Source organism: Pseudochaenichthys georgianus, chromosome 14, assembly GCF_902827115.2.
Source record: "Pseudochaenichthys georgianus chromosome 14, fPseGeo1.2, whole genome shotgun sequence".
Classification (NCBI taxonomy): domain Eukaryota; kingdom Metazoa; phylum Chordata; class Actinopteri; order Perciformes; family Channichthyidae; genus Pseudochaenichthys; species Pseudochaenichthys georgianus.
In genome coordinates this window covers 12,940,552-12,960,250 of record NC_047516.1, presented here as the reverse complement: position 1 = coordinate 12,960,250, position 19,699 = coordinate 12,940,552, and the positions used below count along the sequence as shown (strand labels likewise).

The window sequence follows — 19,699 nt, the reverse complement described above, 5'->3', positions numbered from 1 at the left end:
AATATTTGTTGAACTCTATAGCAGCACACGCTTTCCTACAACCGGCAATATATCAATTTAAAAATGTTCCAATACTGAAAAATGATATTAATTTAGCAATGTCATTCAACATGTGCTCTTGATTTTGGCTCAGGCAGCAAGCACAAACACCTTTTATTTGTAAAGCCTTTTTGAGTTATGATTTTAAAATGGAGATGATGCCTAATCACACTGTGCTTAAACATGCCCACACACATACACACAGCTAATTCTCTCATGGATAAATTAGATTTGCATTTAGTTTTTTCCCACATGCAGACCATGTACAGTATCCCCAACTATTCATAGTCCGTTACATCAGCGCCCACACTCACCAGCTTGTTCCTCTGAGCTGCGAGCAGCCAGCTGGTTTCAACTCACCACACATTTTTGAGGTTTTGTATCGGGCATGTTTTCCCCATGATGCTTCACAGTCGATCCTAACGAGGCGTAGTAGGTCGCATGTAGCTAGAAAGTCTGTTTGTGTTTTATCGCTTCAACAAATAGGTGTCTCAGCCCCAACTAAACCACATGTAAAACTTAAAACACAGCTCTGGTGCAGCTCATGTGTCGATGTGGTTACACTTCTCTGTGGTGTGGGATGGTTGTGAAAGATAAGAGGGACGACAGCCACAGTGAAAGGTTTTATTTGAAAGTCAACACACTTTTATTTATCTTCTTTGGTCCTATTTGTTCATAATAACTTGTTTGTCTAGTTAAGTACCTAACTTGTGAAGTATTTGCCGAGCTGCAACCGACACCGTCATGAAGACAGGAAAAAACACTCTAAAGTTTAACACAAAGAAAACGGGGAGATGGAATTCAGCCCCTGTGAAAGGCTTCAGTTACATCCCTCGCCTTTTGACATTTTTAACAAAAACTTGTTTTCCCCTACACAGGCCCTTCTGCCCTTTGCTGTGGTTGGGAGTGTGGAAGAGGTCAAAGTGGGGAACAAAACCGTGAGGGCCAGACAGTACCCCTGGGGTATCGTGCAAGGTGAGAACCATTCATATGCAAGTTAATCAGGGTGTGTGTTTGTGTTTGTCAAGCAGGCACAACAGTAGGTGTTTAACTTCTTTACTGACTGACTTTATTTTTGTAAGTGAGACAAAGACAGTGCCAAACTGTAATATTGGCACTGTGATTTAAGGTTGAAATATTTATCTTAAATCAACAGGACATCTATGGAACAATTATTTCCTTTGAGGTAACATAGATAAATAGTCCCATAAAAATACATATTCCTTAAAGTGCCAGTAAATGATAACTCTACCGCTTCCTGCCAGTAACTGATACAAATCGTGTTGCCTGTATAAAGCAAAAGAGAGGCTGAAACGTTCTTATAATAGTCACAAAATGAATTAATGTGATTCATCGTCATCAACAAGGACAGATTTTATGCCGCTGGTTGTTTAGGTTTAGACGATGATTTTTGCTAATGGAGAAAGGGCATGCTGAGAAGGCAGTGACGTCCATCAGTATCCATGGGGGAAGATGTTTTCCTGCTCACGGCGGAGTGTCCAGTGCGTCCCACAGTTTGCCTGTTTACCCTCCCTCTTAATGCCGAGCGCCCTCCACAGCTGCGAGGCTGACTTCATGCCGAGTGACACTGCGAAATGAAGGACGAGTGGGAAGAAGAGATTGTTTGGGAAATTGCCAGTGTGCGGCAGTGATATCTGTGAGGCTAATGTCTTCCACTTTGTGCACATACAGTATATTTATCCCTATTTATATCTGTCTTTGTGTGTGCTTTGCAGTCATGTGTGCATGTGTTGCTCATGGAGAAATCACCAGGGACATTTGTTTCCCACAGCTCATTCCTCTGTGAGAATATAACTGCTCTGATGGGATTCGGACTCTGAGAAGCTTTATCTTCCCTCCCTTCCTTGGATTACTGCTCTCGGTTCCTCCCCCTGTCTTCCTTTCCCTGACCACTGTCATTCCCCAACCCTCAGAGGACACTTTCTATGGTTATTTATAAAGCCTGCTGTGTGTCTCATAGGGAACAGATTCCTTCAGACTCCTTCAGTCCCCATGAAACTATAGCCTTGTTCAGCAAAATGTAGGATAGTGCCATGTGTGAAAAGTTATCTATGCTTTACTGGAAGCTCATTTATTTCGGGGATTAGTGTCAATCAAAAATGTTTGTCATTCTTCAACAGAAATGAACAGGTGGTGGATATTTGCTAGAACAGGTCTGATAATGATACATCGAAATGCTCACTGTAGAATGTCAAGAACACGGAGGTATCAAGGGGAACATTAATGTAAAGAATTATGTAATAACTTAAATTCAAATATATAACCAGCTATAATTCATCTCCCACAACTCTTTCATGACAAGACAACAATTTCATATTTTTTACGGATGATGTAAAATCATTTCTATAGCCGACTAAATGTAGCTAAATCAGACAGAATTATTACTAGTTCAGTCAGAAAAAAAGGTCAAATTGATATCAAAAGAAAATTGACTGAGGCTTATCTGAGGCTGTAAGAAATGATGATGCTATGTTTCCACATCCAAAGATAAGACATTACATCTATAACAAATAATGTCTTTTTCTTTGTGTACATCTAATTTTCTCATCTGCTTTGCCCATCACTGATTCAAAAACCCCACTTTGCCTCTAGTCAGGCCTGCTTGCAAACCGATGGCTCACCAAAGGTACCACACACTTTGTCACAGTATCTGAGGGCAGACAGGGCAGCAGGGGACAGACGTCTCAGTGTTTTTACTCCACTTGGCCCACAGAGAGGAAGGGCTGTGTCAGTGGAAACTGTTTGCGGGTGCCAGATGTCATATAGATGGGTTATGGTAACCTCTTGAAGAGCCATGGGAAATGTCCATAGACGTGAAAACAGAGGAAGGTCTGTGTGCTGATAAAAAGAGTAATTCAACAGCTCTCAGTGTGTATGAGCGTGTTGGTCTTCCCTCAAGATCGTAATGCTTTGTTATCTCTCACATCGAGACATCTGTGACCTAAAGCAGACCTTCCTATAATTCTTATCCGCAAGCTGCTGTGTTTGTTTAACCGTGCAAACATGATGTACTGGGTGTTTGTACAGTATATCAACATGGTGTTATCAATCACTGACTTGCATTAGCTTCTCAGTAAGTATTTATTTCCCAATTACAGCATTTAAAAAAAATGGTTGTGTGAAATTGTAGGGTTTTGTAGTTAATTTGCTTGTTAATTGAAAATAAATTGAAAAGAGAAAAACAGAATCACACATATGAAAGATGCCAGTGCACTTCTGTCACATATTATCCCTAAATAACCCCCCTTGAGATACAGCGCCACCCATACAACAACACATTACAATAACATTTCTTGGTAGGCTATAAATAAATCTGCTTGTCTCCCAATCATTGTGTGTGTGTGTGTGTGTGTGTGTGTGTGTGTGTGTGTGTGTGTGTGTGTGTGTGTGTGTGTGTGTGTGTGTGTGTGTGTGTGTGTGTGTGTGTGTGTGTGTGTGTGTGTGTGTGTGTGTGTGTGTGTGTGTGTGTGTGTGTGTGTGTGTGTGTGTGTGTGTGTGTGTGTGTGTGTGTGTGTGTGTGTGTGTGTGTGTGTGTGTGTGTGTGTGTGTGTGTGTGTGTGTGTGTGGAGGCTCAGTGCTGCAGTCAGTCTGAGCACTGGCCCTCAGTGGGGGGGCGCGGGGGGGAGGGCAAAACAGAGAGACTATTACATGCCAAATGAACGGGCAACTCAGTAGCCTGAATGCAGCCCCAGAGAACAGCTCATGTCTGTTTTTAACTTGTATACTCCCACTAATGATATGTTGTCCGACTCTGTACAAATAAGTGATTTAGAAAGCTGCTTTTTTTCATGTCTTTTTCAAAATGTATTGTGTATCATTCAATCAGATGTTGATGATAATTACTTTGATTTATGTCCTAGTGTAATGAAAAAGCATCTTGATGATTGGTTCAGGCACAACTATATTATGTTGCCTTATTTGATGCTGCGTTGTGGTTTGCTATCGTGCACTGCAGGCTTTTTCATCAGGAGAAGCTTAATGCCATCCTAATTAGGCTTTTCCAGTGTTATTATTGCCATCTTTGCGTCCTCAGCTCACAGCTTGTGATGGTATTTAAACCCAACATACATCTCCGTCCCCACCACTTTCAGCCCGGGGTTAATTGCATATGCTCGAGCCCCTGAAACACCACGTGCCTCCACACAGATCTGAGACAACAGGAAAGCCCTTTATAGCTTCTTTCTGATGTTGGCCAACAGGTTGATCACATTCAATTCCTCAAAGGGGAAAGTACGTTTTTCCCTCTGACAACACGTGTGTTTTAAAGAGTCATTATACTATTCCCTAGACTAAGCAGCTATCACTTATTCACCACAGCTGTGTTAGGTTGTGCTGCAGGATTTTAGTGCTTAGCAGAAATGTGGCACTTCTTCAGTGGCCCTCATTTAAAGATTGGAGATTGAGCACATCAAATACACGTTTTCCAAGTTTCCACATCGACTATAAAAGTATTATAAAGTCTTTAAATGGGGGGGAAATAATGCAAAGGGAGAGGAAAACTTTATTTTCAAAGGAAAAAGTGATTTTTCTTGATGAGAACAGTGCACAATGGGAGAGTTGGCAGAAATGATTGTCTGCAGAAGTTTAAAATAGGTTGCAATCAGTTATTTCCCACTTAGACTAAAGGGGAAGTGTGCAACATTTGGTCATTGGTCTGAAGGAAGCATTCAACTCTTATATTGTTTCACATTTATCAGACCTGTAGCAAGCACTGTCACTCCTGCTAGCTACAGTATCTTGGAAGCTCACCTTTTTAAATGGGAACATAATTCTTAAGCAATTCATCTGATCCGTTTTCTGTCACTGTTCTAGTTAGCAAGTTGTCGTATTATAAGGAACGACCCTATTATCTCTGGTTTTCCATCACACTTTCACCCTGCTACTAACTATTAGCAGCATATGTATAACTCCCCACTTCTCCAGACTACATCCTCAGTCAACATATTACTACCCATGCCTACTTTACACTAACCACATTGACCTTTGCTATGGCCTCTAACAGAACAAAACAATCTACGTGCTAATTTCTAGAACAGTCCATATTGTTGCTCTGGAGTAAATGAGGTGATCTGGGAGTAAAAAGGCTTCATGACGCCCAGGGCATGAACCCCCGCCCCCCCAGCTGTCAATCTGTCGGGCAGGAAATGCTTCCTGCCTTTCCCCACCATGAAATCATTCAACTGTGAGAGTCAGTCAGACGTGAAACTAAAGTCAAGTTGTTAAAGTCATCAAAGTAGGAAAAATGAAACACGGGCATATTCTCAAACCCTCTTTGTCATCAAAGATTAGTTTGATTGAATGGATGCCAAATGGAATCCAGTTGTATTTTGCGTTTCACATTCCTGTAGAGATGTGGTATGATTTCCTGCTTTTAAGAGAAAGAGGTGGAGAGGAAGGGATGTGGACAACGTGACAGATGGGCTGTTAAAATGAATTAGAAGACGTGATGAAGACAGCCAGGAACATAATGAAAAGAGAGAAGCAAACAGTCCAAACTCAATGTGACTACACATCTGACGCTGACACCAGAAACCAATTGTTCAAACACCGTAGCAGAATGTGTTGCTGCTCTACTAATCCTTTCTGTGTTTTCCCTTTAGTTGAGAACGAGAACCATTGCGACTTTGTGAAACTGCGAGAGATGCTGATCAGGGTCAACATGGAGGATCTGAGGGAGCAGACCCACGCCCGCCACTACGAGCTGTACCGCCGCTGCAAGCTGGAGGAGATGGGCTTCAAAGATACAGACCCCGACAGCCAGCCGTTCAGGTAGCGAGAGGAGAGAGAGGAGACACACTCCAAAACTTCAGAGATACCAAAGTATCAACAGCAGGGAGAGTCTCTATTATTAGGAGACAACGACTAATCTATTCCTGTCTTTTCATCCGTCCAGTCTTCAAGAGACGTATGAGGCCAAGAGGAAAGAGTTCTTAGGGGACCTGCAGCGTAAAGAGGAAGAGATGCGACAAATGTTTGTCAACAAAGTCAAAGAGACGGAAGCAGAACTGAAAGAAAAGGAGAGAGAGGTACGTCTCAAGTGGAAATGATTGAGGACACAATATTAGTTTTGAACATATATCAGATCAGCTCATAGTTATCAGTCATCTTCATGTCATTTTAGCTGATTTTATTGTAAACTGGTAAATGCTTGGTTGGGGTTGTACAGTAAGCTTAAAGAGCCTGTGACAGCATCCCAACAACTGTTGTGCAATGAAATATTGGGCTACTAGTAATCTCGAACCGTCAGTTTAAAAAAGAAAAAGCGATACCGTTCCGATAAATATCAATAATTTCGAACATCGCGCGGAAATTCCTTCGGGTCATTTTGAAGTTTTGGGGGAAGCCGGAAGTGACGTCAATGCGGGAACACTTCACTGTGCGGCGAGAGAGCCAAACACGGACAAAGTGTGTTGTCATGCGTAGAAATGGTGAATTACTGAGTTTAGGCACGTTAATAACGTTTTAATGAAGTTGACTACAGTATATTCATATTTGTCAGTGCTTTCATATCAATTCGGCGACATAAACATAAATGATCGTGGTGAAGATGATGATTTCATTAGGATTACAAATCGGGAGTGAGAGCTGCTGAATTTCCTCCCGTCGGATGTGATATCAAAACAAATCGATTATTTTTGTAGTTGTAAACTCAAGTGGATGAAACTACATTTATTAGTGCTTTCATATCAATTCGGCGAACATATGATACATGAAATGATCGTGAGGATGATGATTAAAAATCGTTTGTTTGAGCCGGTCTGCATTTCCTGATGAGAAAACAAACCGATGCTTTTTGTAGTTGTAGTACACCAACATGGATTAAACGTGTGGTTTTTTTACCACAATGTTGGGGAAATTAATGGATAAAATGCACGGATTATTATTATTATTATTATTATTATTCCCACTCCGATCGGGACACTAGGTCCACCGTTTCCCCGCAGCGAGGCTACCCCCGTTGACAGTTTACGTGGGCTGGGTGCAGTGGCGGACTGGTCATCGGGACGAATCCCGATGGGCCGGTACCGAAGTGGGCCGGTCGGATAAGTAACTAGCACATCCCCCATAGGCGGCGCGTGAGGCTCAGGTTTGGGAAGGCTAAATAACTTATTTTACCTGACGCTGCCCGCCTCCGGCGTCTATAGAAAAGAGATCCACTCAGTGTGCGGAGTTTAAATCTCTCAAGTCATATTACAGGATAAAGGAAATACAGTTTAAACTGCTGTATGCAGAGAAGACGTCGACGTGTCGCACTTATCATTCATATTACATCATCAATCAGATCATCGATCATATAATATCATATATTTCCTTATCTGAGTCAGCTTCTCCAGCCTCATCTGGCCGTGCAACACTCACAGTGTCACAGACTCGATGCAGAAGTATTATTTAACACATTATGTTGACGAAACACTCGAGACAAATGTAATTAAAGTCAGATCCACTCGTGTCTTAGACGTGAACGCGCTCTCAGCTGGAGAGAGAAACCCTGGCTTGATTTACCGAGTTGATAACCAGCGTCGTAGGACCGCTTAGCGAGATCTCGTTTGTTAGTTTGTTGTTGTTAGTTTGTTGTTGTTAGTTTGTTTGTTACTCAAACATATCCAGGGTCTGTTGAACTGGCTTCGTAGTACAGGGCACAGGTGGCTAGCAGCGCTAATGTCAAAGACACAGACATTATACATTATATTTGTATTTTACCAGGATGCAGTGACACAAATATTTACATATTTACATTTACTATCTACAGCACCCGCCGCCCCTGACATCCCCCACTCCCCCCGTTGACAATTTACTAGCGGTACCGAAGTGGGCCGGTCGAGAGTCCCGGGATGATTGTTAGTCCCATTCCACCACTGGCTACATGACCGTATGATCGCCCATATTGACGCACCTCATTCCTAAACTTCTAACAGATACAACATAAACCGATCCTTCAGCCTCATATGAGCTCTCAGACACATTCAACATTAACCTGTCATCGCTGTCTGAGCTTGCTGCTGTGTGCGCCGTCGTGCGTTTACATGCAGAAGCTGCGATCCTGAACGGTGCAGCTGGAGCGCTGTGCCCGCAATGACGTCACACATCATTTGGCGGGACTTGAAGAATCCGCGAGAAGATCCAGAAAATTGTCAACATTGAAGGCAGATTAATGGTTATCAAAGTACAAATATCCAAAATCAGTTCAGTAACGGTTTTCAAGGGGACAATATTTACTCAAATTGATGGGTTTGGATGATGGGGGAAACTCGTGTCACAGGCTCTTTAAGTGGTTTTAATGTGTCCACACAAAAACATCATGTAAAGCACTTTCATTTTGCATTATTTGAGTCAGGGTTATCAGCATAACTACATAATACATGACAAATGCGGTAATATATAAACAATTGTAAGACGTACCATTTTCTTGTAGTCAGTTCAGCCCATTGTGAGATCCATTTAACCATAAAGAGTTAGCTTAACAGTGAAATGTCACTTAAGAAGTTCAAACTCAAATCTCTTCTCACCCCCGTCCTGTCCGTCCATCTTCCCATCAGCTGCATGACAAGTTTGAGCAGCTGAAGCGGATGCACCAGGAGGAGAAGAGGAAGGTGGAGGAGAAGCGGAGAGACCTGGAGGAGGAGATGAACGGCTTCAACAGGAAGAAGGTGGCCGCCGAGACGCTCTCCTTATCTCAGCCGCTCAAGAAGGACAAGGACAAGAAGAAGTAAGGCACTCCCTCCCTTTCATCACTCACTCTCTCTTCTCTCCATAGCAGGAAGCTGCTGTTTCCAACTCCTCTATTCAACTAATCCTGTTGTCCTTTCAGTCTGTGCCTTAAACCGCTTCCATCACCCCTTCTCTTTCTGCTCTCTAACCCCAGTTACAAGTCTGTTAAGCGCTAGGCGTGCATCTTGCCAGTCCAGTGGCAAAGTGTCACATGAATGAGCTTTTAACTGAATGTGCTGTGCCGTCACTGACCTGTCTCCAACACACAAGCATTTCACCTATTATAAAGGCCTGGCATGTGTTACGGAAACTCCCCCCCCCCCCCCCCCCCTCCTCCTTTTTGTACTGCCCAAGCTTAACATTTCCTGTCCTTTCACTCTTTCCTTTTGCCTTGCTCTGATTATTCAGGATATTCAGGGAGGAGACGGTGAAGCAGTTGAAAGCTGAGCTTAAAAATAGGTGAAGCGGAATACAGATCACAGGGCGGACGTGATTTCAATAGGCGTATGCTAATTGAGCGTATTAATGATAGCACAGGTATAAATGCCTTTTTATGCTTTAGCTCATTAGCTGTAGGTGTTGTACTGCATTTCATTTCATAGATGAATTCCTCACCTCTCAGAAAGGTGTATTTTCTACTAATTTGAGTCCAATATGATAGTCGGCTTCAGAGAGTTTCCATCGTTCAGTAATCCAAAGCAATGCACATCATGTATATGGTTGACAGTTTACAGTTTTAAAGGTTTATTCATGGGACCTTCCTCTTTCAGTAGTTTTGATTTACCAACAATGCACACTATGTGGACAAAAGAATGTGGATAGGCCTTTGTGTTTGAGCCAGTCCCTTTAGATCCAATCAGAGGAAAGCTTAGTGCTGTGTTGTCATTGTATATTCTTTAGGTTTGCACATTTTGATGCATCTGTGCAAAAAGAAAATGCAATGCCTCATGCAACGCATTGCAAATATGAGTTTACTGCCGATCAAAGCAGGTTTAAGTTTATTCTTAATTCTTCTGTAGTGATAATATATGAAGCCAGTGGCTGTCAGGGGGGGGGTGTAAATGATACGTATGCTAAGCGTCAGACAGTGATGTGTAATGGTCTATGCATTTCTCTATAACTCTGTCTGAGAGTCTATGTGAGGACGCTTGGCTCCATCTTGTGGCCGCTCACACACTCTGCAGTCAGAGCGGCTTTCGGGAACTGATCTTCCATTTTGTGGTTTTATGAATGACATCCCACGCATCCTCCGTCTTAGAGACTCATTTACTGACTCATGTTGGTTAACTTGAGGAAAATAAAAGTTTCCTTTGGAGAGAAGAGAGGTTTGAAACTGTAGAGCCTCCTCCACCCTGTAATGGCTCAACATATGACTAACACAAATAACTTATATTTAATTGACCTTAAGCAGCGCCTGTTTCTCTCCACTCTACTTCATCTTCCTTTCTTAGAGCTCTTCATTCATATTTTCCACAAAGTAGTTGTTTCCTCATTCATTTATTTTTTCTTTATTGTTTTTCATTGTTTTTCAGTTAATTTATGGGCGCTTCATACCCTCCCACACACGACCATGGATTTGTCCTCCATCACCATAGCAACGACAACACCTGTGTATTTTGTTTGTTTGTTTATTTTGACATTCCATCTTGACATTGTGCACATGGACCAAAGACACTGAGGATGATGAGCATGATGAAGCCACAGGGGAGAGAGAGAGAGAAAGATGGTGAGAGATCAAATAAAAAAAAGTTCACCTGCCAACAGTGGCCATCTCATTAATTCAGGATCGTACATTCTATGCTTTTTTTGGGACACTTTTTATAAATATATGCAATTTTAGTTTTTCTATGTTGTGACTTAATGATTTTCTGTTGTTTTTTGTGTTTTTCCATCAACTATTTACACAGAAACGTGAGGCTTTTGGCTCTACAGTGTAACGCATCAGGTCATTTAAAACCGTTCAATTTGTAACTAAAGAGTTTAGAATGAGCTTGATCGTATACTAACATTTAAATGACTAAATGGAGACCAAGAAATCAAGCTTTTTTTAAATACCTGAGTTTTGAAATGTTTTGTGCCTGTTAACCTTTTGTAATCATTAAGTACATTTCACAGTAGAATAATCCCTGACCCCAAATACATTTAAATAGCAATATATAAAGCAATAAAACCGAGTACCTGTATACTGTATATATTACTGCATATACATTGGTACTGACAACCTAAAGCTTAGTCCAAACTATATAAAAAAAGGAATGCAATATTTTGGTGCTGTTTTGTATTAACTCAATAAATGTATGTGAATATTTTATAGAGCTTACCCAGCTTAACTATGCAAAATGACCTAGTTTTTGAATATGATATAATTGTAAGACGCACATATGACGGTGTACATTGTCGACAAATGATGTAACTTTATTGTTTCCGCCTTGATGGGATTGTGTGACCGTGGACACACACATGAAGCCAGTATATACAGCATATGTATACACACAAACACAGGATTCAGGTAAACATACAAGCCTCAACTCGCTGCAGGAGAGTTTACACTCGGAGAGAAGAGAGCAGCTGTATTTACTGTCTGTCGTTGGAAATAAATGCAACCCCCCCCCCCATCCTGACTTTGATGTGTCTCTCTGCCATGATTTCTTTGACGATATTCAGACGGGAGGGAGATGAAAGGGAAACACGGGCAGGTGGAGCCACTTTATTCCCTCACACACAACACATATAGTCATAGTTGCGCGCGCACACACACACACACACACACACACACACACACACACACACCACACACACACACACACACACACACACACACACACACACACACACACACACACACACACACACACACACACACACACACACACACACACACACACACACACACACACACACACACACACACACACACACACACACACACACACACACACACACACACACACACACACACACACACACACACACACACACACACACGTTCTCGGCCTCAACTGTCACCACAACAGCTGTCAGCCTAAGATGCAGTGTTTCCTGTTTGGTGATCTCTAACTGAAGAACTGAGACATATTTGTTCAGGCTTGTATGTACACAGCCCCCCCCCCCCCCTCCATTGCTTTAACAATGCGTGTGTGTGTGTTTGCTAAAGGTGGAGGAATACATGTGTAAAAGAGGTAGGTCTTTAGAGGAAGTGTGTACGTTTCAGGGAGATGACGGTGGTTGTGAGTGACGTGTGGGTGTACAGGAAGCGTGTAAACACAAATTGCAGCTGGTTGTTACGCTGTCTAACAATTCAAAAACAAGTCTGGACACATCATTCTTGTGTGAAGACGGATCAAATAGTGTTTCCTCATTTAATCAGTTTGAAATCAAATCGTGGCAAGAATTTAACTCATTGTATTATATGGCATATTAAATTCATGTGCTTAGTACACATTCATTGAAGGTATTTTGAATTAAGATATACCATACTCTATACCAGTGGTTCCCACACTTTTTGTGCCCAAGGCACACCAAAGGACAAGTCAAAATCTCAAGGCACACCTATTGTGCAAAATAGCCCTGATAACACGTGTTATCACTCATATGTAAAATATCTGTAAATGTGCATAATTATTTACAAATGCCAAATAAAATGTAACAAAGACAACTATATTACTCATGAAATATTTAGTAACGAAATATTTCAGAAATGAATTTGAAACGTTATCAAATTAGGCTTCATCAAAGCAGCAACACACTCATTTAAACCAGACAGGTCACAACATTAAAAATGAGACAAAGGAAATTCAGCACAGATAACTGTCAATGCAAGGAAGCTGCATTGTCCATGGTCCTGAACTACAAATTATAAATGTAACATTTCAGCAGAGTCGTTACTAAAAAAAGTAATATATTACATATTACATATTACTTAAGTATGACACTACTTCGTTACTCTCTACATAAAGTAACTCGTTACTTTACTCGCAGGGCCGGCCCGCCCCTCCCTGCAGGCAGATCACGCAGACTGCTAACGTTTCAAATGTTCTCTTTAGTTCAGTTTCCATCCTGAATGTTTTCCTATCTGACCATGGCTGTTCTCTGTCTCCTGCTATCTGTATATTTTGCGCAGTCTATCTCTGCTCACTCTGTTGCGTCGGCGTGTTCTCCTGCGTGTTGGCCATGTGTTGCACTGGAACCAGACACCGCAAAGAATTAAGCCGAGCACGTACGAACTGCGCATGCGTGAGTGGCAATAACTCTCCTTACCAGCAGGCGGCGGTAGTGTGTATTCGTCATTCAAAACAGGCAACAACCGGAAGACAGAGAAGAAGAACAGACTGTGATATAAACAAACACATAGCGTGTGCGGTAGCTTCACCTAGCATGTGTTATTTGCAGGTGCTGTTGAGGTTGACGTGGTGTCACAGCAGTGGATAACAGCTCTGGCCTGGACACAGTTTGCACCTCACCGTCACATTCCTGTCTATTCTTCAGACGAACTCAAAATAATGGGCATACGTCCTCCACCCCTCGAGAGTTATCACTGACTCAGCCATGTTTATGCAGACACTTGCAGGTGGAGATGTAGTCGCGCGATTACGTACATATAAACCTACAAAGTACTGATATAGTAAATACAAAATAATTATTTTATGTAGTGTATATTGCAATAATAAACGTATGGTTGTCACAAAAATCCCACGGCAACACCCGGACTTGCCTCACGGCACACCAGTGTGGCCGCGGCACACCGTTTGGGAAACCACTTGCTCTATACTATACAATCCAAAATATATCCCTTATGTTTTGCAAAAGTATTAGATTTGGTAAATATTATTTAAAACATGCCCACCTAAAGATTACTGCTACTATCAAATCATCAAATGTTTGGGATAACTGCAGAAAAGGTGAACAATTCCATCACAATTTCTAAGGTCACTTCTTTTGAAGTTCTAAGAACATCAGAAGTCGAATTACTTTTTTTACGGCACTGAACAAGTGTGTTATTCTTTGAAAACAGACGGAGGAAGTCAGGACCCAGTGTTCAGCTCTTCCCAGATGAATGGTTTTGTGTAAACGGTGATGGCTCTGTAAGCACTGTTATTATTCTGTCCACCACCTGCAGGGCTCACTGGATCTGGATCTCGTCCCCTCCATCCTTTAGAACACAAACACTCTGCGAGCAGCTGAGGGATAATGGCTCTGACACTCTGTTCTACATTCAGGACACGATGTGTACACATCTTATGGGCTGCTGAGGTATAGTGCTGTAGGCAAAAATGGTGGCTAGAAGTTGGTTAAATACTAAGTAAATAAGGGAATTGGTACAAAGGCAATTAATCATAAACAAAATTAAAACTGTAGCCTCAATGTATGTGATCAATTGATTCCTAAATGTATTATTTTTGGTACATTCAATGATATGTGCACTTATTTGGGGCTTTAAAAAAAATATTTTTGGCTACTTCCGTCAAGTTGAATTTACCTTAACTCTTTGTTTTAATAATTCAAACTCAAAACAGTCAACATTTTGTGAACTTCTAGAAGTTTAACTTAAAGAAGTTCATGTTACAGCTTCTAGTTTTGAATGTTACCAATAACATAGATTAACAATAATCTCTGACACAGGGAGAAACCATAGATCGTCCAACCTCAGTGACGAAAATGAAAATACCACTTTAGCCTTTTCAAGTCATAGCTTTATTTCTGTGGTTGACCAGACGATAAAGATAGCTGCCTCATTAAATGAAGAAATGGAAACAACCTTTACAGTCACTGTGCTGCTTCCAGCCTGACTTGATAAATGCAACAGACTTCACAGTTGAGGAAACGGACAGTAACTGGTTCACATAATCTCACGTTTCTGACCTCTGAACACAGTAAGGCAGCAGAGAGTCAGCTTAAATTGAAAACATAATATTCTGTACCCGTTAAGGAAACATTTCAGCATCGGGATGAAAACGAAATATGTGGTATTTACAAATAAAAACAGGATATTTCTATCCCCAATACTTTGACAATATTTGGTGTATGATTTGTGGCACTGTCATACAATATGAAATAATTAAAAAGAAATATTTGGATCATCAATCAGGTGATCTCATGATGTTCTGCTCTAGTATTAAACTAATCTCCCAAAGGTGCTCCTGCTTTGTTTGATATGCAACAATAGTCACATTAACCAAATCAGTGCAGACTGAAGCATTAATGAAATAAAAACATGTGCAGCATTTAGTCAAGAAATTAAACATTTTGGAAAATGTAGCTTTTGTAAATAATTGATAAATATACAACAAATTAGTACAAGGTAAAATAATAATAAAAAGCTTGTGAAAAAATATATATTTTTAGCATTTCTTAATAAAAAAAAAAAGCTCGTCTTTATCTCAAGGTGCTACGTGGTCCTTGGAGGAACCTGACACCTCACAATCAAACTAAATCAGGAATCAACTCACAAACAAAGAAAGCCACTCTTGGGCTTCCACAACCACACTCATAAAAACACACACAACTGCCTAATCCTTCTCTTTGACCTCACACATTTAAGGACAGGTATGTTTAAAAGTAGAAAATATAGCAATAATAATATTAAAAATAATAATAATAGCTTGAACTTAAAATGGACCGTTAACTCTGCACCAAAGAGAAACATAATTTCTGTCCCGCTAAAAAAAAGTAACAGCGTCCACACCTCCAGACTTCTGTGTGGACAAGTGCACGGTAGAATCCAAAAACAAAAACAATATCTTCTTTTGAACCAATTTCTAGTTCAGGTTCTGGGTTCAAGTTCTTTGCAGGTTGAACATCTCGGTTAACGTCGGTATCATCAAAGCTTGCAAATGAGGTTGTTAGATGTGCTGAACTACAGTATATTGGACATTCTCCATGTGAGATGGGAGGACGGTGTGAAATAAAACGTCCCTCTAGTTGAGGGCGGGGTGCAGAGGCGGGCAGGGCGAGACGTTTTTATGCTGCGGAATCGACATTGTTTCCCTGCGAGTCGTCTCCCTCGCTGTACAAACACCTGAAGCCGTCGTAGAACTCGTCCGTGTCCCCCTGCTGTGCAAAGCCCCCCCGCCCCCTCCTGAGGCGCAGCTTGGGGTTCCAGGCTCGGCTGCTGGTCTGGGATCAGGGCGCTGTTGAAGATGTAGACGGCGCTTGGGCGGCAAGGGAGAACTCCAGGCTCTGAAGGTATTCGTCCACCATTTCTTTGCAGTGGATGAACTCGCCACTGTCCACCTGGGAGAGCAAAAAACATCACTGTGTGTGAGCTACGACAAAAGGGTGCTTCAGAAGGGAGAGTCCTTTCTGAGAGGACCATTGTGGAAAACTGAGAGCCTTCATTGACCCTAAAATGGGGTGTAAGTGTTTCCCTAGTGTGGGATTGTGATTGTCTAATTTGACTAAAATACTCTTCCCTTCTCTTAGCTTCCTCAGTGTGATCATGATGGACCTGGATAAGCGTATGAATAACCCAAAGGGGTGTTTGTGTCAGTTGTTGGCAGCATTTGTTGATCTGAATGTGCCAATATGTGCCTTTTATCCAAAACACCCAGCAGTATGGAGGATAATTGGATGCTGTTTTCTGCACTGCAAAAGGTTTTCAAAATAGCGTGGGACATCTAAAGATAAAAACAAGGACTGGCATCTTAAAGAGAACTGGTAATCCATGGTAAATAAGATTTTCATCTGGGGAGTTTTAAAAAAACCCTTTTCCATCCTTTTTATCAAAACAGGATTATTTTTGACTAATGATTGGCGATGTCATGGGTTAACAAAAATTGAAATGTATGTACTGCATATGGATAATTACCATCTTTTTTGAGAGTAAAACATAATTTTTAATGTGTATACTGTTATTTTTAGACACATTGGTTATTAAGTATTTGAAACCCAAAATGTGCTCAGTGAAAGAGTTTACAGTTGAAAACTAAACGATTCTAATAATTTCTTAAAATATGTAATTCTAAATTATGTTTTATATTAATGTAAAGCAATATCTTTGTTTTGAATCAACTAGTTTATTTTCAGTTTCCAATGTTTTTGTAGCTAAAGTCTTCCAAACCCCACGCACAGTTGGGCTCTGGTATACATTTTCTCTGTGGGTACATGTCACATTCTCTTCCCTCAAACCAACTATAATCATGGAGGAGGAGCCTGTGCTTTTCTCTTACACTGCGCTTTCTTCAGCAGGTTGGTAAATACGGAGAACCAATCGGGCGTGAGCACCTCCAACTCCAAGGTTGATGATGGCCAAGGCCAACGTGGAGCCCTTGAACTGCCAGAGCTGGTGGCAGGCCATACAGTGCTGCACCTGCCTGGTCCACAACGCCGCCTGGAGCCCCGCAGGCCTCTTCTGAAGCCCCGGCCCCGCGGCAGGCGACCCGGGGTCTGAGGCGGAACCCAGCCCGATGGACGGAACGAGGTGAGGGTGGCCGGAGACGAGCAGGGCGTGGAACTACAGCGGAGAAGAACAGGGAAGTGGAGAGGAACGAGACCAAAACGTTAGCATATGATGTCATTGTTGTCTCATCTTCCATCCATTGCCTTTACCTCTTATCAACAATGACATCAATGCATTTCATGTCCAACCTTCACAAAACATCTTTCATTCCTTTAACTCAACCTTCATCCCATCCACCCAGGACAATGTCCCTTCGCAGTCTGTGGTTCTCTTCTCAAGTGTTCATTGCTGATAGACACTTTGAGCAAACAGATAGAGCATCCCATCATCAGGTTTAACTTATGAAGACCTACCCGTTGGCCTGAGGAATCATAGTAATCTTTGTTCGTATCGTACGTGCAGTGCGTATGTGTTCCCATTTGTAGGCGGAACTGTAATTCACAACCTGAGGCTCGATGTTAAAGGACACTTTGAGTTTGAGTTCTTCTTAGTCTTATCACAAAGTGACCAGAAAACAGAAGGAAAAACCCCAACACATTATTGTGATGTTTCTCTGTTACAGTCAATGTCTATCATGTTGTGTCATTTGCTTTAGTTTTGTCTCTTACTCGGTAGCAAAAATAAGCCATGGGTTTTTAAAGAAAGAGGAATTTACTGGAAGGTAGATTCAGCAATGTGGTGCCAAATTCAAAAAGGAATTTGTTAAAACAGCTCTCGACTTCTTCAAGCTTTCTAAACTGCCTCCACAAGTTTTCATTCTTCACTCCACTATGGGAATGCAGGGAATATTCAGGGTGACGTAGCAAACAAAGGAAGCTTTGTGTTCCGATTGGACAGCCCGATACAGTCAGACGGTGAACGATTTGAGAGCCACATAGCGGATTCTGCCTTTCAAAGAGCTTCACTTGGATATTTAAGAATATTGAGAGCCGATGACAAAGCATCTCTGTAAATCCTCTTATTTATATATATATCAAAGTGTCATGGTGACCAATAATAGATAGATTTTAATGATAGCTGTTTTATAGAAAAAAGGGAATGCAGAGTTATTTCTTCAAGGCAGGGGGGAATGCCATTGTGAGGTAATTACAGTATTGTTCAAAAGTATTTGAAAAATATTTATTTGAATAGTATAAAAAGAGATTCTTTATTTTAATATAGTTTTTATTGATGCTTTATGTCTGTTTATGTTCAAATATTTTTTGGAATATATAAAGTGAAGTGCAAGGAAAATAAAAGCTTCACATCAATAACACGCTGTACACCTACAGTCAAATGCACGTTATAGTTGTGAAAATGCCACTTTTAGTCCTGCAGAAGACACTGAATCAGTTCAAATGTGCCAAACAGCTTTTCGGGGACAGTTAATGGTTTGCTGCTTTAAAGAAAATGTATCAGTCCTCTGCAAATTTCAATATCACAAACAAATGGAACGCTGGCATTTATTTGTTGAGGGAATGAAGCTGTGCTTTGGTCCGGGATGAGATTTTTGACTAACAGAATGCAAAACTTCAATCCCTGTCAGATTTGTTGTGTGGAGAATGTTTATCCTTAGAACTGAGCAAGTCAACACAATGGAAATCCTTTGAATATTGTGAATCAATGCCAACTCTTGTGGAACTATTTGTAATGAAAACTGATGGGCTGTATTCATAAAGCGTCACTATGCTGGCCTCCAAACTGTTTGCCTCCTTATTCTAGTAAGATGTAATGTTCAGTTTAATAACAGTTTGTGTTGCTTTAAGTCAACTTCGCTGTGCTGCTAGTGTGGCTAAAACTAAAGTAGTTACTGGAGTTTGTTTTACAAAGAGTTTACAGATCAAATAACCAAATTGAGGTTGAATGCAATAAACTGGTTTTGCATACATTTGCCGTAGAAGTAATGTATGAATCTATTTAATAACATGCAGCCCTATGTATGTGAAGCATATTAAGAGTTGTTCAAACTGTTTCCTTGGCGCTATAGTTTACTGATCTTTTATCATAAAGTGCTGGATGTTTTCTTATTAAAAGCGTTATGAATACAGCCCTGGGCGCGATAGCATGAAGGGACTGTGTGTGTGTGTGTGTGTGTGTGTGTGTGTGTATACAGTTCAGTCAGTGGCTACTGCCTTAGGCAATGATTTGTAAAGGTTTAACAATAAACTACTGTGAACAGATCCAGGCTGTTTAACAATATTGTGCCATAAACTCAGTAACACAGCATGGGACTTTTAACAATGACAAACCTACTTTCACGTAAAAGACAGCCAACTATTCAGAGCACGTTATAGATTCCCTGATGGTAAAACATTTCTGTTAAGTCTCTTGAGGTCTCCTAATAAATAAAAAAGGACCTTATATCTCCGCGCCCCCCCCCTGGGTTTTGGTATCAATAGTTGGGCAGAAGTTAGTTAGTCAGAAGTGCCTTGGCCTGATATGCAACATGCCTGTTATTTGCTAGCAGCTTGCAAATGCAGACTTATGTGGAATAAACAGCTCTCTTCAGACCTTCCGCCGATTGGGTCTTTGTCCACAATCAGATTCTATAATTGT

At 41.2% G+C, this 19,699-nt stretch overlaps 1 protein-coding gene across 1 annotated transcript in view; it reads left to right on the top strand.

The window, feature by feature from the left end:
• Nucleotides 1–17,210, top strand: part of septin8a (septin 8a) — a 49,140-nt gene extending 31,930 nt beyond the window's left edge. The window contains 6 exon segments of the mRNA XM_034099301.2: nucleotides 918–1,014; nucleotides 5,661–5,829; nucleotides 5,954–6,086; nucleotides 8,598–8,767; nucleotides 16,954–17,005; nucleotides 17,007–17,210. Of these exon segments, the coding sequence (XP_033955192.1) occupies nucleotides 918–1,014; nucleotides 5,661–5,829; nucleotides 5,954–6,086; nucleotides 8,598–8,767; nucleotides 16,954–17,005; nucleotides 17,007–17,120 (735 nt within the window). The 3' untranslated portion in view covers nucleotides 17,121–17,210.
• Nucleotides 17,211–19,699: the final 2,489 nt, after the last annotated feature.